Genomic DNA, 25,731 nt, shown 5'->3' with positions numbered 1-25,731 from the left:
GCCCCTTCATGAGGGAAGAACTTGTTTGGCTTGGGTTTTTGATTACCAGATTGGCAATTTTCATTAAAAAAAGGGAAACTTTGTTGCCAGTTTTCCCCCCAAAGGGACGGCTAAAAGTTAAGTGCTTGGTGATTACAGAGGGAAGTCACTGAGACTTATCATAGGGAGGTGGCTTGTTGTTTCCAGATTTGGAGGTGAAGGCACCCCATTGTTTAGTTCTAAAAGGTCCTTGTGACTGAAACCAGGAGCCTTTGGAATGTCTGGATTTGACTTGAGCAGCTCTCGAAGGGACTAGAAAGGACCAGTTCTTAGTAGGCCAGTGCCTACTAAATCTTGGAGTTTGCACTTGTAAGAAATCTTTCACAGTTTGCATAGATTTAGCTTTATCTTCCAACTTTAACACTTCTTCAACCTTATTACCAAAGAGACTGTCCTATTGTAAAGGAGCATCCAACAATTTTGCTTTAACATGATCAGGCAGAGTTTGCTCTTTGAGCCAAGCATGCCTTCTTAGCACAGATCCAGTTACAGCAGCCTTTCAAGAGGCCTCAAAGGAATCAAAACCACATTGCAAAGTATGTTTTCCAACTTGTTCAGCTGAATGTAATAAATCCTGTAAATCTTTATTTTCCACACAGTCAGAAATAAACATCATTTTCTGTTTAAGTAGTCCCATAATATGCTGATTATATTTAAGCATATAAAATTGATAGTTTAAAGACCCGATTGTCAAGGTTGCAAAAGTGTAAACCTTCTTACCCCATCTATCCAGTGCTCTGGAATCTCTATCAGAAGGGGTAGGAGTTTTAGCAGTAGAGGCCTTAATGCCCTTGGGACCCTGAGAAATATTTCAGGACCAGCAGTAGGATTTTTGAAAAAGAATTTGTGGGAGTCAGGACCCCTGTAGTATCTGTCTGGCTTACTAAGAGCCGGAGGGAGAGAATCGGGAGTCATACTAGATTCTGAAAAAACATCAACAATGTCTAGAACAGGTGGTACAGCCAAAGGCCTATGCTGAGGAAGAAGAAGAAAATCCCCAAGTCTCTTTATCTGACTTTCCCAGTGGAAATGTTCCCTTAAGGTATGTAAAGTTTCCCCAAAAGAGAAATCCTCAGGAGGAGAAGCAGAAGGAATGGAATCTTCTGTGTCAGAGTCCTCATAAGAAGGTATACATCAATCCTGTTCAGTAGAAGAATCAGAAGAAATAGAATCCTGATCAGAAGATACATAATCAATGTCTTGCCTAGGCCTCTTAAGCAGGAGGGAGTTGGCTACCCCTGATCAAGGTAATTAAATCTTCAGCCATAGGGCCTGCACGTGGCCCAAGTGTCTTTTTAAACAGAGAAGTAGATTTTGGCCTTAGTTTTGAAGACTGTGTCTGTTTAATATACAAATCTTTAGGCCTGAAAACACCATCAGAAGCTGGTGCCTGCACAGTAGCTCCGGACCCATCTACGGTAGAGACATCTGTGGGTTCATACTTAAAGCATCTTGCGGCATACCGGACTCCAAATGGGTCTCAGTAGAGGCCTGTGAATCAAAAGTAGCGGGCATCAGGGGCTGCGAAAGCGCCTCACTGAATACCGGCGAACTAGCGACTGGCTTAGGAGATGCATAGTCAGTTTTGGACCTCGACGGCCTGTCTCGGTCTTTTTCTTTGCGTAGTCAGATTGCTAACAGACGTCATTTCTGGATAGTTAAATCGTGAGCCAAAATATTTACAAGCAAAAATGTACCGACATTTAATAGTGTATTGATTAAATCTAGCACAAAACCGACAGCAAGGTACGTTATGATCAGGGCCTAGGCAAGGAATACAGTACAAATGAAAATCCTTATGAGGTATTAGCTTCCCACAAGTAATACAGTTAACTTTTACTGACATCGGTAAGGAGCAATAAAAAAGTTTCCCCAACGGGGTACTTAGCTTTTAGTTGAAGACTTCGGTTCTGAAACTCGAAAATGAAAATTTCAGGAGTTGGCCGACTGGCACTTGCGATCTGCTTCGGGTACCGCGCGGCAAGAAATACTGATGTAATGGCGGCGGCTGCATGTTTTATACCCCTGACGTCATGGAAGAAGGGACAGCAACCGACGCAGGACCCAAGACTTTGTTAATCAGGCCGACTGAGGGCAACCTGCCAGCAGATTACCCAAATGTAATGACTGCAACAGTGAAACACGAAGAACATAAAGTATTAAACATTAGTATAATTCAATTAAAAAGTGAATAGTATAATTCAATTAAAAAGTGAATAGTATAACACCTTTTTGCATCAAATGCATTTTTTGGACATTAAGTATAAAACTCTGATGTTTGGATTTATTGACTGTAATCCTGAATGATTTACAAGCAAATCAAACTTTTTTTTTTGTTTTTGTTACAAAGGACAGAGCAAAATTGAGAAAAATCAGGAAGGTCTGTGAAATCAGGGACAGTGATAGGCTTGCACCTAATAAAAGTGACTTATCTTTGCTGTTTGATGACTGCTGAACAGCAGTTACTGATCTGGTGTGCTAGAATAAAAGTTGCACAATGCATTGCTACTTACTGAAATAAGTATAAATCTAGTATTGCTATGGCTTGTGTGTGTGTGTGTGTGTGTGTGTGTGTGTGTGTGTGTGTGTGTGTGTAAAATATCAGTGATTTGTGCACACACCCAATAAATGTCAGGGCACATACATTATTCTTCTGGGTATCAGTAAAAAATGTAGTTAATGAGTAATTATATTTCAAAATGAATGCATACAATATATGATAGAACATTTAGCCACCTAGATCTTCTAAGAGTCTGGGGCCACCCACTCCCCAAACTGTATAAATGAATACAGGGCAGCTCCTTTAATCATCCTTGACTGTGTGGTAGCTCCACAAGAGCTGTTGCTGGTGGGGGAAAAATGAGGAGGATAAAATGTATTAATTCTCTCATTATCTCCTAACAGGATCATATCTCAGCCATGTTCAGGTTAAAGAGCGTAAAGCTGATAATGGCCTCTGCATCCATTCTAAAAGCAGCCCTGCTTGGATGTGTATGTAGGTTATGGGGGGGGGGGGGTTGTGTCATTATTACTTTAATTTGTAAAAGTCAAACCTTAAAGGTGTACACATGAGGTTATTGTAGCTTGTGTTTAGGCTGAGGGCAGTGTGGTGATCGTTTCTTTTACTTTTCTCACAGATCTCAGAGGTGTACGAATGTGTTGTCTAGGAGCAACAAAGTAGAACACATTACTGTACTCTTTTTTTTTTTTTTTTTTACAATCAAACTTCAGGCATGTGTACAGGTAGCTGCCTTTGAGAGTCTGGGTTGAGGAGTGAGGAGGCATGCTATGATATGCAAGTCAGCAGTCACCTGAAATGCACAATGGTGGCAATTTGAACCTCTGCTTTTATCCCAGTCTAACACCAGAGGGATGCACAGACCTTTTTTTTTTTTGGGGGGGGGGGGGTTAGGGAGGCAGGCAGTTCCCAGATAGGAACTGTGTATCCAGACAACTGGCTTGTTAGTTTATTGTGAGCTACTATTTTGTCTTCTTTGAACATTAAGTATAACTTATGTCTTCCCTGGGGGAAAAAAAAACATAAGGCTGCAATTTTTTCTTACTTATGTTTTTTTGAGGTCACCATTTGATTAAACGGCTGGGAAAATGCTGTAAAATACATCCCAGAGCATCCATAACCCTATGACTTCTTGGGCCCTGCCTTATTTGAGTTATTTCCTTAACGGTTATTGAAAGGTGTGTTGAAAGGCTGCAAGAAAAACTAAAGTTGAACAGCAACACAATTTCTTTCCTTAATTTCTATTCAAGCCATCACTGGATGAAAAGTTTGTTTTAAAATAAAAAAAAAAAAAAAAAAAACTTTGAAATGCACTTCAGAGAACATAGGAAGTTATGGCTTCTTGAAAAAGCTGAAGATTAAGGCAAATGTGAGAAAGGCAAGAACAAAATCAAGTGCATGGTATAGGGAGCCCAAGATGGGGGAAACTGGGGAAGACTGGCGGGTGTCTGTGTTGGGGCGGGTGGCTGAATCAGTATGCCCAGGGTGCGATTTCACCCCAGTCCAGACCTGTACATAGAGTTGCTGCAATGTTTCATTGTTGCAACTAAATGCCAGTAACTGTAAATGCCCCTTTATGACATGGGCCAACATAGAGTGGTAAATAGGGTTCCTATCAGTAGCCCAAAGATGCATGTTTTCGAATGCATCTTGGTCGAACTGACAAAAACAAACTGCAAAATATCAAAGCGGCATATAAGCAAATTCTTTCTATGGGAAAGAATTTGCTTGCCTTTGCCATTTCGGCACTGTAGTGCGGTCTTAGAGTTGGTATATATATATATATATATATATATATATATATATATATATATATATATATATATATATATATATATATATATATATATATATAGGGGTGTAAAGCATGTGCGAAGCCCCCACTTAATCTCATGTTTTAATATGCTCTCTTTTTTTTTCCTTTGTTGGAACAGTGATTTTTTTCCCTTGGAAAAAAATCTCTGTTCTGACAGTTCGGTTTTGTAAACATTCGCTTACATGGGGTCGATTAATCACCGTTCGCTTACCTAAGCGTTCGGTGATCTAATATAGACCCTGGTACATAGGCCTATTATAATTTAAGAGCATTGTAGCTACAGGTCAGTCTGTGCTTACTACTCCTAAAGGTTTGCAGCATGAACTAAAAGGTTGATTAGGAGCAGTGGCAGTGACAGAGTGATATGTGAGTGTGGAAATGTCTAGGGGCCCCCCCAACTTGACATCTGCTGGGGGCCCCCAAAATGCTAACACCAGCCCTGCTGATAAACTATTCCTTGTAAAAGCAGATAACTGAATATTAGTAGGAGAAACATCTTTTTAAAGCTGTATGCTGGAAATATGTCTAAAATGGAGAAGCCTGGCTCACAAAGGACATCCACAAAAATTTTAAATTAAACCAGAAGGGTAGAGTCCTCATTTTGCCATTTTCCATAGATTAGGAATTATGCTGTAGCACTGATCTGTATGACTGATATTTTCCTACTCATCTATTCTTTAAATAACATACTTTACAAGGATATGAAGCAAACCCAACTGTTCTAATACCTTGGATCTTAGAGAAGGTGAGCTTGGCCCTCACAGCCAGCCTGTATGACTTGTATGGCTGACAACACAGAAGATGTAAGAGCAGGCGCAAGTAAGGACCACTGCTGAAAAATTAGTAGCCACTTCAATATCCCTTTGTCAATACTCAGAAAAAAAAAAAAGGAAAATGCTTTTAATTACTGAAAGGGCAAAAAAATTCTCATTTTCACTTCTATACTAAAAAAAACTCCCAAATGTGCCACATCTTAGATTTTTTGTAAGACCATGCTCTTACATCCCATATTAAGCAATTCTGTCATGCTCAAGATTTCAAAGAAATAATGTTCCCGTTAAGTCACAAATCTGCTTTACTTAATTACAAAGCTGTTTTCAGATATGTAACTTACCTTGCACTGTTCCCCATGGGTACTGTCGTACTTTCATTATTTTATTTCCAATCTTTAATTCATCTGTGCTGCCAACTACAGCAAATGGCAAATGAGCCTGTAATAAGCAACAGAAGACCATACTAGAGTTAGACTATTATTTAGTCTCAAAGTCTAAAAACAGACATTTCTGAGTGCACCGCAAACTCAAAGCAAATATAAAATTCTAGATTCTAACTTGCCCATAACTGCTAAAAGTAAAAAAGAGCTGGGGAGCCCTGGAGCACACAATGGAATTTATCAGTGTGGGATAAAGTACAGTTTTGTACCTACCATAAATGTAGATGTCCGAACAGGAATGCATCTGCAGTCCTTACAAATGTGTTGTCCTGTTGTCAGGCAGCCCTTCGGTCGGCCGGATTCCAAAGTCTGGGTCTGGCCTCAGCTGGTGTCGCACTTCACCCGACGTCATAGCTGCAGTTCTTCGGGTATAAAGGCATCAGCCGATGCCATTTTCCTCAGTGTTTCTTGCCCCAGATGCCAGTTGCCCTCTTGGATAGCTAAATTTTGGATAAATGCCAATGTTTCCAAAAAGTAGAAGGCAAATACAAAAAATAAGCATGTATGTACATATATACAAACAAATACACCATAAGAGATCCCCCCCCAGCTAGCTATTAGATGGGCAGATACCCTAGGAATACCATAGAGGGGAAGGAGGGTGGTAATCTGACTGCAGATGCATTCCTGTTCGGACATCTACATTTATGGTAGGTACAAAACTGTACTATGTCCTTCAAGGATGCATCTGCAGTCCTTACAAATGGGTAGAATACCATAGCCAAACTAGGGAGGAGGAAGAAGAAATTATGGTGTAGTTAGGATCCCTTGCAAAACAGCAGTGGCAAACCCTGCTCGGGATCTAGAGTATAAAGGTAAGTTATAATGCTTGGCAAATGTATGCACGGAGGTCCAAGTAGCAGCCTCTATAATGTCCTTGGTAGCCACTCCTCGTAAGAAAGCTGTGGTAGTGGCTGTAGCCCTTGTAGAATGAGGCCTTATGTTCTGTGGAGTTTGCTTTCCATGGTAGGAGTAACAGAATCTGATGCAATTTCCTATCCACTTGGAGATTGTCTGTTTTGAAATTGCTTTTCCTTCCCTTCCTGTTGCATATGCTACCAGAAGCTGGTCAGTTTTTCTATTGCCCTTGGTTCTGTCCAGGTAGTAGCGCAACTGTCTATGTACATCCAAAGTATGCAGCAGTCTTTCAACCCTGTTCTGTGGATTGGGGAAGAAGGTAGGTAGGTGGATAGCCTGGTTTAAAGACACTCTGGATACCACCTTAGGCATAAATGTAGGATTTGTTCTCATGGACACTATCTTGATGGAAGATTAGGAAGGGTTGTACTGCCATTAAAGCCTGTAGCTCAGAAACCCTTCTTGCTGAGGTAATTGCCAGCAGAAAAGCAGTTTTCCAGGATAGGTGTTGAAGATCTGCTGTTGCTGCTGGTTGAAAGGGGAGTGTCAATTTTTCTAGCACAAAGTTCAAGTCCCATGCTGGTAATGGTGGTTTCCTAGGAGGTTTTACATTTTTAATTCCTCTCAGAAACTGCCTGAGTAGAGGATGCGAGAAGACAGGGGGATCGAAGCTGTATTCTGCAGAAATAGCTGATGCATGTATCTTGATGGAGGAATAGGACAGGCCTGTATGGAGAAGCTCTGCCAAATACTCCAGGATGTTGGCAATGTCTACCTTTGACACATCTTTTCCCCTTTCAGTACTCCAAATGAGAAACCTTTTCCATTTTCCTGCATAGTTCCTTCTTGTTGAGGGTCTGCGGGCCTCAAGGATAATGTCTTTAACCCTTTGGGATAAATCTGGGTTTGTTGCTCTTATGTAATGTTCCTGGCAGTCAGCTGCAGAGTTTTCAGGTTTGGATGCAGGGTGTTGTAGCCGCTCTGAGTTAACAGCAAAGGAATCAGGGGTAGTGTCCACATTTTCCCCCCCGAGACATGCTCCTCAGTAATGGGTACCAATGTTGTCTTGGCCAGTCTGGAGCTATCAGAATGATCCTTGGACGTTCCTCTTTGATTTTCAATAGCACCTTGTGCATCAAAGGAAGAGGTGGGAATGCATATGCTGTCAGGCCTTTCCAACTGAAGGATAGAGAGTCCACCTTCCAAGCAAGTGGGTGGTACGTCCTTGTGCAGAATTTCTTGAGCTGGTGATTGAGTGGGGATGCGAATAGGTCTATTTGTGGCAGTCCCCATTTCTTTGTGATGACCTTGAAGATGTCCGGTGTAGCATCCATTCGTGAGCATCCGAGGTAGTTCTGCTTAATTTGTCTGCTAGGATGTTTTCTTTTCCGGTACAAAATTGCTTGTAACTGAATGTTGTAGCTCAGAGCCATATTCCATAGGTCCAGAGCCATCCGCATAGAGGGTATGAATGAGTGCCTCCCTGTTTGTTGATGTACCACATGACTGTGGTGTTGTCTGTCCTTATCAACTGCCCTTCTTGGAGGAATGGTCTGAAATTCTGGATTGCTAGTTTGACTGCCAGCATTTCCTTTTGATTTATGTGCAGGTGCAGCTGATCTGGAGTCCATAAGCCTTGTATGCACTTGTCCAGCATGTGGGCCCCCCAACCGAGGTCTGAGGCGTCCGTTGTGATGGTTTGGCTTGGTTGAATGCTGTGGAAGGGCAAACCTGGGTTTGACTGGCATGCCTGAGCCCACCATAGGAACTCTTGTTTCAGGCATGGGATTAGTGGTATTTCGGTTTCTAGGCTGTGCCTGTGTTGAGACCATAAATTCTTCAGGTACCACTGTAGTTTTCTCATATGCAGTCTGGCATGAGGGACCAGGATTATGCAGGATGCCATGAAGCCCAAGGCCTGCAGTATTTTCCTTGCTGTTAGTTTGTTCTGCTTTGTTAATGCCAAGAAGTAGAGAGGAAGTTGTTCTTGTTTTTCTGCAGTTAGGAAAGCCATCTGTTTTACTGTGTCCAATTCTGCACCTAAGAAGGTTATTCTTTGGGATGGTATCGGTCTTGATTTCTTTATATTGACTGTATATCCCAGGGCTTGCAGTAAGCGAATGACTCTTTGTAAGTCTTCTGTTAGCTTGTTTTTGTTGTCCACTTGTATCAGGCAGTCGTCCAGGTATGGATATATTTGGATTCCCTGAAGCCTGCAGTGAGCGATTACTGATGCCAGGCATTTCGTGAACACTCTGGGCCTAGTAGATAAGCCAAAGGGCAATGCTGAGAATTGATAATGCTCTGATCCTGCAAGAAATCTGAGGTATCTTCTGCAATTTGGTCATATGGGGACGTGCAGGTATGCCTCCTTGAGATCTAGAGTCACCAGCCAATACTCCTTGCCCAGCATGGGAAGAAGTTGCTGTAGGGTCAGCATTTTGAATTTTGGAACAATGATGAATGTGTTTAAAGCGGACAGGTCAAGAATAGGCCTCCAATTTTTCTCTTTTCTTGGTACCAGGAATAGTCTGGAGTAAAATCCCTTTCCTTGTTCCATAGATGGTACCCTTTCCACAGCTCTCATCTTTACTAATTGAGCTATTTGATTTAGAGCTTCTGTCTTTTGATTTGGTGGTAGGTTTGGCATTCCTCTTTTTTCCTGGTAAAGTATGGAAATGAAACCTGTAGCCTTGGTCTATAGTTTGCAAAATCCACTTGTCTCTTGTGATGTAGTGCCAGTTTTTTGAAAATAAGGCTAACTTTCCGCCTAAGGGTGCTGCTATTTGTTCCCTGGTAGGCGGTGTCAGAGCCAAGTCACTGTGATTGTCCTGTTGCAGTGGTAGTAATTGTGTCTGTGCCTCGCTGGTTGTTACCTTGCCACTGGCGTCCCCTGTAGGCACCTCCTCTGGATTGATTTCTGCCTCTTGAACGCCTATTCCTGCCTCTCTGAGTTTTAGAGGAGTCTGGAAAGGACCAATTTTTGGAAGGCCAGTTCCTGCTAAACCTTGGAGGCTGAACCTGTAAGAAATCTTTCATTGTTTGTACAGATTTTGCCTTCTCTTCCATTTTCTTCAGTACCTGTTGAGCAGGAGAACCAAATAAACTGACCTTATCCATAGGAGCATCTAATAGTTTTGCTTTAACATGATCCGGCAAGACCTGTTCTTTCAACCATGCATGCCTTCTTATAACTGTGCCAGTCATGGCTGATCTAAAGGAAGCTTCCAGTGCATCATAGCCACATTTTAAAGAATGGTTACTAACCTGCTGAATGTTATGCACCATTTCTAGAACATATTTCTTATCTAAAGAATCAGAGGACAATTTCTTAGTTAACTGATCAAGCATAAACTCCTGGTATTGGATCATATGAAACTGACAGTTCAATGCCCTAGCTGAGAGAGTAGCAGAGGTGTATACTTTTTTACCCCATCTCTAAGGACCTGGATTCCCTTTCAGAAGGAAGAAGGTTTTAACTGAGGTCGGCTACTGCCTTAGGCCCCTGGGAGATAGTCTCGATCTGCAAAGGAGCCTTGTATAAATGATGATGTGTGTCCGGGACCCTGTAGAACCTATCGGGCTTAGCAGGGGCTGGAGGCAAAGTATCAGGAGCAGTGCAAGCATCATTAAATGCATCATCTACAACAGGAGAACTGGAGGTATAGCTAAAGGCCTATGTTGTGGTAAATGCAAAAGGTCCTAAGCCCTTTCCTTGAATCTGAGAAATCTTGTCCCTGCCATTGGAATTGCTCTCTCATGGCATGTAAGGTTTCCCCAAAGGAAAATTCCTCTGGTGGAGAGGCAGAAGGAATCGATTCCTCAGCATCGGAGTCTTCATAAGTAGAAAAAGGAGCCTCTGGATGGTCTGTATTGTCTGTATCATCAGAAGAATCATCTGAGGACACTGGCTCAGGGGGCTCTGCTCTAGGTCTCTTTTCTGGAGGAGGTTGAGAGGCCCTGTCTGGATGAGATTGGGATCCCCTTATTAAAGAGAGGAGATCCTCTGCCAGAGTGAGCATTTGGGAACTGGAACTGGGCCTGTGAGAGGGGGGCTTAACAGGCACAGATTTAGAAGGTTTGGCTGCTTTAGCCCTGGCAAAGGCCTTTATGGACATGGCTGCAGGCGGCCTAGCAGCACCACGTGCAGGGGTTGAAACATCCAAAGGGATGGTGTCCGATAATTCTTGTGAAAACACAGTAGCAGGCTGAATCTCAGAGGCCGATTCAACCAGGTTAGAAGGGGCCTCGGTAGTAGTCATGGATTCGGCTGAAGATAGAACCGTTTGCTCGGTTTCGGCCGAAACCGAGACACTCGCGGTTTGCTTAACCGCTGTCGAAACCGCGGACCGCGAGTGTCGGTCCTTTTTGCGTTTAACTTGTGAAGTCGGAGGATCCGACGGCATTATGTACGCAAAATCTGAGCCGAAAAACTGTTCAGCAAACTCCGACCGACGTCTAAGCGTCCGTCGGTTGAAAGAAGCACAGGCTAAACAAGCTGCTACGTCGTGGTCTGGGCCTAAATAAGGTAAGCAGTAAGAGTGGAAATCTTTAGGAGGTATTTGTTTCCCACAAGTTAAACAGTTATTCACTTTTTCTGACATCGGCTGAGGCAAGAAAGTGTCCCCAACGGGGTACTTAGCTTTTTAGAAGTCTTCGAAGTAGTATTCGGTAGTAGTAATCTCTGGATCTGACCGACCGGCACTTGCGAACAGCTTCTGCTTCGGCGCCACGGCAAGAAAGACTGAGGAAAATGGCGTCGGCTGATGCCTTTATACCCGAAGAACTGCAGCTATGACGTCGGGTGAAGTGCGACACCAGCCGAGGCCAGACCCAGACTTTGGAATCCGGCCGACCGAAGGGCTGCCTGACGACAGGACAACCCATTTGTAAGGACTGCAGATGCATCCTTGAAGGACATCTTACTGCAACAGTAGCCTTAAGAGAGTTGCACAATATAGTACAGTTGCATAAGTTCCACTTACCTGTAACTGCAGATGTGCACAGAACACACCGCTCGACTGGCATATGGGTAGTGATGCCCTGCAATCCTCCCCCTAGCAGTCTGTCAAAGCTCAGAATTCCTCCCACTGCCCATCTGTGAGGGTGAAGTACCAATCAACTGGCAGGACTAGGACAGCCCTTCACACTCACAGAAAGGACCAGTGCAGATTTTTAGGTTACAACAAGAAGAGCAAAGGAAAAAGAAGCAGTGGGAAAGTACAGTTTTGTACCTACCATAAATGTAGATGTCCGATAGGAATGCATCTGCAGTCCTTACAAATGGGTTGTCCTGTCGTCAGGCAGCCCTTCGGTCGGCCGGATTCCAAAGTCTGGGTCTGGCCTCGGCTGGTGTCGCACTTCACCCGACGTCATAGCGGCAGTTATTCGGGTATAAAGGCATCAGCCGACGCCATTTTCCTCAGTGTTTCTTGCCCCAGATGCCAGGTGTCCTCTTGGAAGGCTAAATTTGGATAAATGCTAATGATTCCAAATAGTAGAGAGCAAACACAAAAAATAAGCATGTATGTACATATATACAAACAAATACACCATAATAGATCCCCCCAGCTAGCTATAAGATGGGCAAATACCCTAGGAGTACCACAGAGGGGAAAGGTGGGTAATCCTGACTGCAGATGCATTCCTATCGGACATCTACATTTATGGTAGGTACAAAACTGTACTATGTCCTTCAAGGATGCATCTGCAGTCCTTACAAATGGGTAGAATACCATAGCCAAACTGGGGGAGGAGGAAAAATAAAGTTATGGTGTAGTTAGGATCCCTTGCAAAACAGCAGTGGCAAAACCTGCTCAGGATCTAGAGTATAAAGGTAAATTATAATGCTTGGCAAATGTATGCACGGAGCTCCAAGTAGCAGCCTCTAAAATGTCCTTGGTAGCCACTCCTCGTAAGAAGGCTGTGGTAGTGGCTGTAGCCCTTGTAGAGTGAGGCCTGATGTTTTCTGGAGTTTTCTTTCCATGGTAGGAGTAACAAAATCTAATGCAATTTCCTATCCACTTGGAGATTTTCTGTTTTGAAATTGCTTTTTCTTCCATTCCTGTTGCGTATGCTACCAGTAGCTGGTCAGTTTTTCTATTGCCCTTGGTCCTGTCCAGGTAGTAGCGTAATTGTCTATGCACATCCAAGGTATGCAACAGTCTTTCTCCCCTGTTCTGTGGGTTGGGGAAGAATGTAGGTAGGTGGATAGCCTGATTTAAAGACACTCTGGAGACCACCTTAGGCATAAAAGTAGGATTTGTTCTCATGGACACTATCTTGATGGAAGATCAGGAAGGGTAGTACTGCCATTAATGCTTGTAGTTCAGATACCCTTCTTGCTGAAGTGATTGCCAGCAGGAAAGCAGTTTTCCATGATAAGTATTGTAATTCTGCTGTTGCTGCTGGTTCGAAAGGAGGAAGTGTCAATTTTTCTAGCACAAAGTTCAAGTCCCATGCTGGTAATGGTGGCTTCCTAGGAGGTTTTACATTTTTAATTCCTCTCAGAAACTGCCTGAGCAGAGGATGTGAAAAGACAGGAGGATCCAAGTCGTATTCTGCTGAAATGCATGAATCTTGATGGAGGAATAGGACAGGCCTGTGTGGAAGAGCTCTGCCAAGTATTCCAGGATGTTGGCTATGTTAACCAGTGACACATCTTCTCCTTTTGCAGTACTCCAAATGAGATATCTTTTCCATTTTGCTGAATAATTTTTTCTTGTTGAGGGTCTGCGAGCCTCAAGGATAATGTCTTTAACCCTTTGGGATAAATTTGGGTTAATTGATCTTATGCAATGTTCCAGGCAGCCAGCTGCAGAGTTTTCAGGTTTGGATGCAGGATGTTGTAGTTGTGTGTTAACAGCAAGGGAACCAGGGGTAGTGGCCATATTTGTTCCCGAGACATGCACCTCAGTAATGGGTACCAATGTTGCCTTGGCCAGTCTGGAGCTATCAGAATGATCCTTGGACGGTCCTCTTTGATCTTCAATAGCACCTTGTGCATCAAAGGAAGAGGTGGGAATGCATATGCTGTCAGGTTTTTCCAACTGAAAGATAGGGAGTCCACTTTCCAAGCAAGTGGGTGGTACGTCCTTGTGCAGAATTTCTTTAGCTGGTGATTGCGTGGGGATGCAAATAAGTCTATTTCTGGGAGTCCCCATTTTCTTGTAATGGTTTTGAAGATGTCCGGATGCAGCATCCATTCGTGGGCATCCGTGGTAGTCCTGCTTAATATGTCTGCTAGAATGTTTTCTTTTCCTGGTACAAAAATTGCTTGTAACTGAATGTTGTAGCTCAGGGCCACATTCCAGAGGTCCAGTGCCATCCGGCATAGAGGATACGAATGTGTGCCTCCCTGTTTGTTGATGTACCACATAACTGTGGTGTTGTCTGTCCTTATCAATTGACCTTGTCGGAGAAATGGTCTGAATGCCTGAATTGCCAGTTTTACTGCCAGCATTTCCTTTAAATTTATGTGTAGGTGCAGCTGGTCTTGAGTCCATAAGCCTTGTATGCACTTGTCCAGCATGTGGGCCCCCCCCAACCGAGGTCTGAGGCGTCCGTCGTGATGGTTTGGCTTGGTTGAGTGCTGTGGAAGGGCAATCCTGTGTTTGATTGACAGGCCTGAGCCCACCATAGGAATTCTTGCTTCAGGCATGGAATTATTGGAATTTGGGTTTCTAGGCTGTGCTTGTGTTGAGACCATAAATTCCTTAGGTACCACTGTAGTTTTCTCATATGCAGTCTGGCATGAGGAACCAATATTATACAGGATGCCATGAAGCCCAAGGCTTGCAGTACTTTTCTTGCTGTTAGATGGTTCTGCTTTGTTAATGTCAAGAAGTAGAGAGGCAGGTGCTCCTGTTTTTCTACTGTTAGGAATGCCATTTATTTTGATGTGTCCAGCTCTGCACCCAAAAAGGTTATTCTTTGGGATGGTATCAGCCTTGACTTTTTTATATTGACTGTATATCCCAGGGCTTGTAGCAGGTAAATGACCCTTTGTAAGTCTTCTGCTAGTTTGTTTTTGTTGTCCGCTTGTATCAGGCAGTCGTCCAGGTAGGGGTAGATTTGGATTCCCTGAAGCCTGCAATGAGCAATTACTGATGCCAGGCATTTCGTGAACACTCTGGGCGCAGTAGATAAGCCAAAGGGCAATGCTGAGAATTGATAATGCTCTGATCCTGCAAGAAATCTGAGGTATCTTCTGCAATTTGGTCATATGGGGACGTGCAGGTATGCCTCCTTGAGATCTAGAGTCACCAGCCAAGACTCCTTGCCCAGCATGGGAAGAAGCTGCTGTAGAGTCAGCATTTTGAATTTTGGAACAATGAGGAATGTGTTTAAAGCGGACAGGTCGAGAATAGGTCTCCATTTGCTCTCTTTTCTTGGTACCAGGAAGAGTCTGGAGCAAAATCCCTTTCCTTGCTCCATAGATGGTACCTTTTCCACAGCTCTCATCCTTAATAATTGAGATATTTGTTTTAGAGCTTCTGCCTTTTGATTTGGAGGTAGGTTTGGCATCCCTCTCTTCCCTGGTAGAGTATGGAAATGAAACCTGTAGCCTTGATCTATTGTCTGTAAAATCCACTTGTCTCTTGTGATGTAATGCCAGTTTATTGAAAATAAGGCTAGCTTCCCGCCTAAGGGTGCTTCTAGTTGTTCCCTGGTAGGCGGTGTCAGAGCCAAGTCACTGTGATTGTCCTGTAGTTGTGGTGGTGGCTGTGTCTGTGGCTGTACTTTGCTGGTTGTTACTCTGCCACTGGCGTCCCTGTAGGCACCCCGGATTGGCTTCTGCCTCTTGAACGCCTATTCCTGCCTCTCTGAGCTCTGGAGGAGTCTGGAAAGGACCAATTCTTGGAGGGCCAATTCCTGCTAAACCTTGGCGGTTGGACCTGTAAGAAATCTTTTACTGTTTGGACAGATTTTGCCTTCTCTTCCATCTTCTTCAGCACCTGTTGTGCAGGAGAGCCAAACAAATTGATCTTATCCATAGGAGCATCTAATAGTTTGGACTTGACATGGTCTGGTAAGGCCTGCTCTTTTAACCATGCATGCCTTCTGATAACTGTGCCAGTCATGGCTGATCTAAAGGAAGCTTCCAGTGCATCATAGCCGCATTTTAAGGAATGGTTACTGACTTGCTGAATGTTATGTACCATTTCCTGAACAGATTTTTTGTCTAATGGTTCATCAGAGGACAGTTTTTTGGTTAACTGGTCTAGCATAAATTCTTGATACTGGATCATGTGAAATTGACAGTTCAAGGCCCTAGCTGAAAGAGTAGCAGAAGTGTAAACTTTTTTACCCCATCTCTCTAAGGATCTGGATTCCCTTTCTGAGGGGAGGGGGTTCTTAGCAGAGGTAGCTGCTACAGCCTTAGGTCCTTGTGAGATAGTCTCGGGATCTGCAAAAGGAGCCTTATACAAATGGTAATGCGTGTCCGGGACCCTGTAGTATCTATCAGGCTTAGCAGGGGCCGGAGGTAGAAAATCAGGAGCAGTGCAAGCATCATTAAATGCATAATCTACAACAGAAAGAACTGGAGGCATGGCTAAAGGCCTATGTTGTGGTAAATGCAGAAAGGTACTAAGCCTTTTTCTGGAATCTGAAAAATCCTGGCCCTGCCACTGAAATTGTTCCCTCATAGCATGCAAGGTTTCCCCAAAGGAAAATTCCTCAGGCGGAGAGGCAGAAGGGATGGACTCTTCAGCATCAGAGTCTTCATAAGGGGAGAAAGGAGCCTCTGGAGGGTCTGTATCATCTGAATCATCAGAGGAATCATCTGTAGAAAGTGGCTGAGGGGGCTCTGCTCTAGGCCTCTTCTCTGGAGGTGGCTGAGAGGCCCTGTCTGGTTGAGGTTGGGATCCTCGGATTAAAGAAATGAGATCCTCTGCTAAACTAAGCATTTGAGAACTGGAGCTAGGCCTGTGAGAGGGGGTCTTAGCAGGCACAGTTTTAATAGCTTTAGCTGCTTTAGCCCTGGCAAAGGCCTTAATGGACATGGCTGCCGGTGGCCTAGCAGCTCCACGTGCAGGGGTAGAAATATCCAAGGGAATAGTGTCAGATAATTCCTGAGAAACTGCAACAGCAGGTGGGTTTTCTGAAGCCGATTCCACAAGGTTGGAAGAGGCCTCGCTAGAAGGTAAGTTTTCGGCCGAAGGAAGAACCGCTTGCTCGGTTTCGGCCGAAACAGAGACACTCGCGGTTGGCTTAACCGCGGTTTCGGCCGAAACCGCGGACCGCGAGTGTCGGTCCTTTTCCTTGCGCTTTTTAGACATTTGCGTAGTCGGAGGATCCGACGGCATAATATAAGCAAAATCTGAGCTGAAAAACTCCTCAGCAAATTCAGACCGACATCTAAGCGTCCGCCGGTTAAAAGAAGCACAGGCTAGACAAGCTGCTACGTCGTGGTCTGGGCCTAAACAGGGTAAGCAGTAAGAGTGGAAATCTTTATGAGGTATTTGTTTCCCACAAGTTAAACAGTTATTCACTTTTTCTGACATCGGCTGAGGCAAGAAAGAGTCCCCAACGAGGTACTTAGCTTTTTAGAAGTCTTCGTAGTAGTATACGGTAGTAGTAATCTCCGGTTCTGACCGACCGGCACTTGCGAACAGCTTCTGCTTCGGGCGCCACGCGGCAAGAAAGACTGGGGAAAATGGCGTCGGTTGATGCCTTTATACCCGAATAACTGCCACTATGACGTCGGGTGAAGTGCGACACCAGCCGAGGCCAGACCCAGACTTTGGAATCCGGCCGACCGAAGGGCTGCCTGACGACAGGACAACCCATTTGTAAGGACTGCAGATGCATCCTTGAAGGACATCACTTAATGTTCATAAAGCACTGTCCCCTCCCAAAAAAAGGTTGAACCACATTCAACAACACCTCCTACAACCAATGACATATACCAAACAAAAAGAAGGATGGTGGGAGGGCACTGTCAAGTAAGGCCGTGCGTTCCACGAACATCTAAGTGGATCATATACAGCTATACTACATTCAACAAACACAAGTGCTTACTGGCAAATGGGTAATTCCCAACTCAACCTGGGAGGAGGAAGGATAAGGGTCCAGGAGCTCCTGGAGAAGGATCCTCATGAAGGCTGCATCAGTTCTACAAAAGCGTCCAGTTTGTAATGCTTTGTGAAGGCACGGACAGAGGACCAAGTGACTGCATCTAGAATACTTCGATTCCACTCCTTTTCAAAATTTCACTGAAGAAAAAGGCCCTGGTGAAAAGTACTTTTTCCTTGCCTGGATTCACCTCATCATGGTGGGTGCAGCAAATACCAGAGGGCAGGCAACCCATGTACAGTGAACTGCTTACAGACAATGTTGATATTTCTTTTTATTTCCCTTTTCCTTTTGTATGTTAAAAAAAAAAAAAAGCCTTTCAGCCTTCCTAAAGGGCTTTGTTCTGTCACGATAGTACATGAGCTGCCTATGCACATTCAAGATATGTCCCTTACACTTAGGTTCCAGAAAGAACACAAGGAGATTAAAAGACTGACAAAGTGAAGACAAACCACTTTCAGCCTGAAAACAGGATAAGGAAATAACACAACCCTATTGCTGTAGAAAATCAGGTAAGGTTGTCTCACTGAGAGTTAGCAGCTAACAGACCCACCTTGCAGATGTCAAATCAATAAGCAAAACAGTTTTCCATATTAAGAACTCAAGGGCAGCATTTGCTGCCAGTTTAAATGGTAGTTAATTTTTCAAGAAAACAGCTGAGATCCCACAAAAGTGGAATTTGCTTGGGAGGTCATCTCATATACAACACTTTTCATGAACTGTTTACCAAGAAGGAAAGGAGGAGGGGGTGGGGGTCCATTTGCAAACAAGCAGAGATGGTCACTAAATGCACCTTAAATGGGCACATATGCTAACCCATCCGGAAGTAGCTCACACCAGTATATTTCAAGACCAGAGATATTAAATCACAATATACCCTCTGTTTCCATTTAGGCACCACTTAAAGACTCCATTTGTAAACATAAGATTTTCTAATAGCAGGTTTTCTGGCCTCCTTTAACACCTGCTGCACATTATCAAAAAGCAAAATCCTAAACAGAGTCCAGATAGAATCATCCAGGGTGTTAAAAGAAATTTCTTCAAATCGGGGTGCACCAGTTGCCCCCAAGATGGTTTGACCAGGTCCATCCTCTGAGGAAGTCTGTGGTAACTGCCCTTGGCCAATACCATAAACAAGGAGAACCAATACTGCATGGGTCAAAAGGGGGTACACCACAGTGATCAGTGGCACTTCTCTTAACTTTCAGAAGTATCTTGCGAATCACTGGAAAAGGTGGAAATATAAAGAAAATTCCCATCCCAGGGAATGAGAATGTTCCTGTCATTCAAGCATAGTTGCATGGCTGTCTATAACAGAAGTTCTTCAGCTGTCTGTTTTGAAAGGAACAAATGGGTCTGTTACAGGTGTTCCCCATATCTGGGCTAGATTCTAGAACACCACTGCTTTGAGCTTCCACTCGTGTGGGTCTGCCCAAGATCTGCTCAGTATGTCTGCCACAATATTCTGTCCTGATGGGACATCTGATGCCTGAAGAAACAAAGTACCGAGAAGCCCACTCTCAGGCTATCATTGCCAACTGGCACACACAGTGATGACTTCATACCCTTAGTTTCTTGAGGTACCACATCCCTGTTATGTCTGTAACCACCAGAGGAGGACCTGGAGTCCAAAGGTAGCGACGAACTTTCAAGGCATAAAACACTGCCAGCATCTCCTAGATATTGATGAGCTTCCATCCCCAAGTGACTAGCACTTGCATCCCCACTGACTACTCCCCAGACAAAACTGTCTATACACTTTGTACTGGCGCTGGTGGGAAAAAAGGATGCCTTGAACAGATGCAATACTGTAGAGATGAGTTGAGTAATTCTTGTTTGATGAAAGGCAGCACTGGCAACTGGGATTCCAGGGAAAGATGGTGCCGTGTCCAACAATTTCAGACATACCATTAAATTTTTCTCATGTAAAGACAGGCCAGTTATAAAATGAAAATCATGGAAGCAAAAGTCTAAATATTTCTAGGAATTCTCGAGGCAACGCAACATTCCCCTGGGAGAATTCCAGAAACACCATCTGGTACGATAGGACCTAGTCTTCAGGCAGAAAAGACAGACTCAAAGTCAACCAAGCATATAGAAAAGAGGAGTTTTTGTGAGGGTGTCAAACATGTAGGTTGTTCAGCTTAAACCCTACCTAGATGGGACAGTCAAGATGAAACCTTCTCTAGTGATTCCACACACCTAGCAGACTCAACAGATCAACAATCCATCCAAGTACAGAAAAAAGTAAATGCCCAGAGTCTGTCAGTGGGCTACTACAAAAGTAAGGCACTTGGAGAACACTTGCACTGCACTAAACAGCCTAAATGGCAAGGCAGAAAAAGGACAGTATGAACCAGACAACAAACCTCAGATATCCAATGAAGTGAAGACTCTTGGAGATGTGAAGAAAGGCATCCATCAAGACCAGGGTCACAGTGAAGCAATGGTCCAGGAGCAGAAGCACTGCCTGCAGGATTAGCATCTTGAACTTGGGGACCCTGACAAACGTTTTCAAAACAAGAAAGGCCAAACCAGTCTGTATGCCTGTTGTTTTGGGGAGCCAAGAAAATACTAAAGAAGAAACTGGTTCTATGACCCTTGAGTCCAGCATTTTCTGGAGAATAGGAGGGAATAAAAACGTCTGGTTCAGAAGATGAGAGGGGAAGCCCCACTAAATGGAGAAAAGATCTTTTCACTTCCATCTGAAACCCCTGCCGACAATGTTTAGCAATCTGTCAGAAATTAACGACAGCTAATACACCTTTTACAGCACTAACCTGAGAGACAAGGTACCTGGTGGGGGCTTGACAAAGACGTGTGCTGTGCCTTGGTATAGTCATAAGATGGAAGTGAGGGTATCCTTTTAGGGAAATGAACCCTTTTTGTTAGCCTTGATGAAGTTATCCTGCTCTTCCTTTTTATTGTCTTGGATATTGTTCATTTGGGACATCTGTTTCTTAGGACTCTGAAAATGATCTTACTTAAAAAGAAGAGAACTTAGGAATATGAAACATTTTCAATACACCTTGTACCAAATTTACTCCATCATCCCACAGTGTTTAAGGATCTGATTAGCTGCTGTACCAAACACACAGACTCAAAAAGGAGTACTCAATTTTTTTTTTTTTTTTTTTTTTTTTTTTTTAAACTCATCACAAAAAATTTCAGAGTGTATCCAGGCATTCCTCCTAATCACCACTGATAATGCTGCATTTCTAGAAAGAGCATCCGCCCCTCCCAAGATGCTTTTTAGTGCATGTTTTGACAGGAGATGCATAAGAAACAATATCTTTAACACAGACCTTTTGCTCTGTGAGCAATGACACAGCAAACTCAGTACATTTACCACAACAGAAACTTCCACATAAAACGGTGGTAGTTAAAAACAGGTTAAAAGCTACAGTGCTGGACTGCGCCAGCTACTTTTCAAGATTCTAGCCACTTAACTACTTAATCGGAGGGACTTGGCACAAAGAAGACAAGGTATTCTTATTAGCAAAGGTCAATGAAAGCACAAAAGCAGGGTCCACAGACAAAAGGGCTTGAAGGCCACGGGAGGCTGAGCAGATCCCAAATTTTGTCAACTCATTCTAAGGCAAAGGCTCAATGAACAGAGAACTACATGCTTTTTAGAAAATCGTTTCCAATGTTGGTATCAAAGGAGGATTAGACCAAAGATCAGATCAAAGGATCAGACCTATCATCGAGTACAATGCCTCCATTGGCATGTACCTAACCAGGCAGATACAACTGAACGTCCACAAAGGTTCCTCACTAAAAGAATACAGGGCATAAGTAATATTTCCTATGCAGATCGCCTCAAGGCCCTATCCCTATATCCCCTCTCCTACAGGCTTTTGAGGGAAGATCTATGCTTGGCATACACGGCATTGTCAGGCCCCACTCTGATGGATCTCCCGCATATCCACAAAACAAATACCAGAATTACCCATTCTAAAGACTTAAACCTTGCCTGTGATATAAATAGAACCTTCTGGAGAGATATGTATCTCAGAGACGACCCCATCTATGGAACAGCTTCCACATCCATGTGAAGCAGCATTCCTCCCTAATCCAAGTGCAACTTGGAGAATTGGATGGGAAACCAGAAATTAATCCCTAGTTTGGCACCTATGTCTCTGATGCAAACAGATAACCTGCAAATGGTTCATCTTCCAGGCCTATGCTTATACTTATCAAGAGTATCGGAACTCGTTAGAGATATGGAATGCATGGCTAGGCTTAAAAAGGCCCTTGTAGTTATTAGCCTAGTAAACACCTATGAACCTATGAAAAGACATCTGTTTGGGTCCCTGCATCTGTTCATCAGAGGAACCAAATGATCTGAAACAGACAAGTCAGAGTCCTCAGACACAGGATCCCTTTCAAAAAGAAGATACTTAGACTGACTGTAGGGGGAAGCATTCCATAACCAACTGCCTGTGCTATGCATCTATCCACAACTATCACCTCTGGTGGGAAACCAGACTGCTGGCCACCATGTGAAGGGTCTTAAGTCTCTTACTAGTGTAGTGCATGCCAAAAAGAGAGTCCTGTGAGGGAAAAGCATCAATACTAGCAACAGATTCTGCATCCCTTGAATTCCCTTGCACCCAATGAGTTTGGTTCTCCCATACCTGCAACAGGCAAAGGTACAGCCCCAGAAGATGTGTCTGACCCTCATGTCATGTACAATTGTGGTATTAAGACTACACCAGGGAACCTGAAGGTAACAAAAGTTAAGTATTCTGATAGCATGACCGAAGCTAAGGCTACTGCAGAATCATAAGTTGTAGGCTGAGGCATATTTTTTGCTTTATTCTTTCAAATTTTTAGTGCATATGGGGAATATGGTGGTGGGGTTCCAAGTCCATCATGTCAGGGAAGAAGAAACAAGCAAGCTCAATGCCAAATACTGGCCACATGGTCAGTCCATTAGAAGATGGACAAACCCCATTATTTTTCCCTCTCAATAGCAAATCTAAAAACTATTTCTGCAGGGATACTATTATGAACACTGCACTGAGAAAATTACAGTATTTTTCAGTAACCCACTTCAAAGCACAAAATACATGGACAAAACTCCCATGATTTTGTTAAAACAGGCCAGTTTCAGTCCAAATGAATGGATACAGCCTAAAGCAGTATTAGACAAGAAATAAATCAAATTGATGGAAAATTCTTGTCAGAAATAAATGTTTAAATTTTGATTTTGGTACCATTTTTGATGTTAAACTAAAAAAATAAAAATGCTGTAATCCAACTCAATCCCCTCAAATAATCATAACCCCAAAGGAAAATAATACATCAGCAGCAAGTCGTTCTGTCAAAACGTGCAAATGAAGCTTTTAATTAACAGGTCTTACTCTGCTAGACAAAGCAAAAACAGAAGCATATACAAAATCACTAATCAGAAAAAGTCAAAGCAGCAGAATACACTACTCAAGCACTTGTAGAAAAGGAAGAGGTAGGAAATAAAACCCAAAAGTAATTTCCTATCTGAGAATGGTAGCGGATGTCACTCAGTTTGAGAGAAGCAATACCCCAAGAGATCTTTCCCTGACTGTGGCAAAGAAAAATAAATGGGTCCTGTCCGTCAGTGTGAAGGGCTGTCCTAGTCCTGCAAGGTAACTGGTTCTTCGCCCTCACACACAGGCAGTAGGAGGAGTTCTAAGCTTTGACAAACTGCCCGTAAAGCAGGGTGTTTGTTGAATACAGTACAGATACAATACCCCCCCAACCCCCACCCCACAAGGCAACATAGTCAATGCTGTTGAGTCAAAGAATATCAACTGTTAAAGCAAGACAAATATTTAAGGAAAGTTTCCCATTGTGACCTGAATCCGATAACTCTGCATTCATGCTATTACTCAACTTCAGGATGTCTCATCAGGACGACTACCCCAGGACTGTGCTATGCAAATTGTGAGCATTTCTGGATGCTGAAGAACCAAAGACTAGGTGCCTTCAAACGGCAAAAAAAGCACAATTTGCAGAACATTTATCCTATCAGTTGATCCAAGAGGGGACTCTCTTCTTGGAATACTACATTCATTCCGTTTCAAATTGGAATTCTGCATTTTTTTCAAAGATCTCACATTGGGGGATGCAGATATTTGGTGCTCCTGCACATCACATCATCATGGGTTGACTATACAAAGTTAACCTAGTTCCAAAGCTTACTAGTTCATTCCCAACCACTACTGAGAACACACTCTGCTAGTCAAAACAGTTGACAGGACACTTACCCAGTCAACAAATACATCTGTGCAACACGGGCAAATGTAGTCGGATGGATCAACTATGCAGAAGCAATGGAAAGGTGTCCGACATGGTAAGAATGTATCTTAGTTCTAACATCAAAAACTTTCCCTCAAGCCTTCTACATACATATCCCAAGCAGTAAAACCAACAGATTCAATGAGCTCAATTAACAATCAGAAAGCAGAGTTCTGCAGTACTAAGAGGAATAATTCCTGAAGCCGTGGATGAGATAACTTTTGCTAAAGATGTACAATGAAGATCAAGCAGCTAAGGAAGTGCACTAATGGAGACCTTGAAGCAAGCACACAGCACTTAGCAATGGATAATTCATTCTCTGAAGACAACTATAATATAGCTGTTAACCAACTTAACTATTAGCCTTTCCCTCCCCAAAGCAAAGGGGAACAAATGGGTTTGATTTTTCTAAAGCTGTATACCCACTTCAGATAGACCTGATCCAAAGAGTGCACATAAAGAATGAGGACACTCTCCCATGGTTTCTTTCCTGATGAAAGTTAGTGGAACAGACTGGTATAGGAAAAAAAAATTAAAAATACCCTGATGGCAAAATAGGAGGTCCCTATTATAAAGATGCTTAATTTATAACAGGACAATCTGTAAACTGAATGAACAGGGACATGCTCAATGCCATTCCATTTAGGGGAGAGGACTGTTTCACTCAGAAGCAAAAGCCTGCTGACTGAAAGGATTCATCATACTCTTAATTACTTCTGAAACCTCAGCAGAAAGGAACAGTGGACTTAAAAGTATACACCCTGTCAAAAGCCAAGCTCCAAGTTTGAGCCAGTTATGACACTAACTGGAGAATATTTGTGATGAGGTGTGGAAATGATAAAAATGACAGGAGTAGCAAAGGAATCTCCCATACCACAACATGGTAGATTTGTTACTACAGCCCCCTGCTTTCTTGGAGAACAGAAAAGGTGGAGGGCCACATTCTCTTGAAGGGTGAAAATGTTAATTTCCAAGACCATCTCATTTCGAGAGGACATAAACCACACATTGCCGAGATATAAGCAACTTTACAAAAAGATCAAAGTAGCAGCAGTCCAAATGCTCACTAAAGTCTTCTAAGATGTGAACCAGTGAGGCAGGGATTACTGTTGTCTATGCATCACTGCAAGGGATATATGGGTGGAAGGTGTTTACTTCACAGACACAAGGTACAGATTCTCAAGGTGCACATTCCGTACAGCGAATACAACCACGTGCCCTCCAACATGTTCATGCACAATCCAAAGGAGTGGTTGCCAAACTGAAGGACTGACTCCAGAAGATTTACTTCCTCAGCCTTCAGGGCTGGGAAGCCAGCTCTCAGCTCCAAGAATCCAAAATGGCCCACAACTCTTGAACCGAGCAATGTACTGTTAGGTCTGATGCTGTGCTAAAGAAAAATTGATTTAAAAATGTACATTTCCCCTTTCTCACTCAATATTAGTAACACAAGGGCATTCCCATGGCCTGGGAATATAAAAGGGTGATAAATATCTTTGAAATGGAATTTTCTGTTGCTGCTCAAGAAAGACTCAACTGCTTTCATATCACTAAGCCACACTGTTAGATTAGGGACTTCCACTTTAAAGTAGTTATTAGACATCAGACAGGCTTAAAGGGTAAAATAGGTCTAGAAACTGTTTCACTTATGCATACATTTTAGAAAAGCAGAAAGACTAACCTTGCTGGCTAGAGATAACAGTTCCCAAGGAAAGGCTACAGACTGCTCTTTTTGTGTTCTCTTTCTCAAGGGAAGAATCAAGAAAATGTTAGCTAATGAAATGGCCAGGCACCTGCAAAGCTGCAAAACAAGACAAGGCCTGAGAACCAAGGTTATGGGGAGTGGTTATAGTCTAGAGAGAAAAATCACTGAGCTGAAATGATATAATATGTGGTGTTCATGATAACAAGACTTGTTCAGATGAA

At 43.2% G+C, this 25,731-nt stretch overlaps 1 protein-coding gene across 1 annotated transcript in view; it reads right to left on the bottom strand.

The window, feature by feature from the left end:
- SEPTIN6 (septin 6) overlaps positions 1-25,731 on the bottom strand; it is a 1,039,180-nt gene that overhangs the window by 409,157 nt on the left and 604,292 nt on the right. Inside the window, exon 6 of the mRNA XM_044053963.1 lies at positions 5,488-5,584. Coding sequence (XP_043909898.1) covers positions 5,488-5,584 — 97 coding nt within the window. The remainder of the gene's footprint in view (positions 1-5,487; positions 5,585-25,731) is intronic.

The sequence above is a fragment of the Protopterus annectens genome, chromosome 13.part0 (genome assembly GCF_019279795.1).
Source record: "Protopterus annectens isolate FY-2018-M chromosome 13.part0, PAN1.0, whole genome shotgun sequence".
NCBI lineage: Eukaryota > Metazoa > Chordata > Ceratodontiformes > Protopteridae > Protopterus > Protopterus annectens.
Note: the sequence above shows the minus strand (reverse complement) of the source record. Positions and strands in the feature narration are given on the sequence as shown.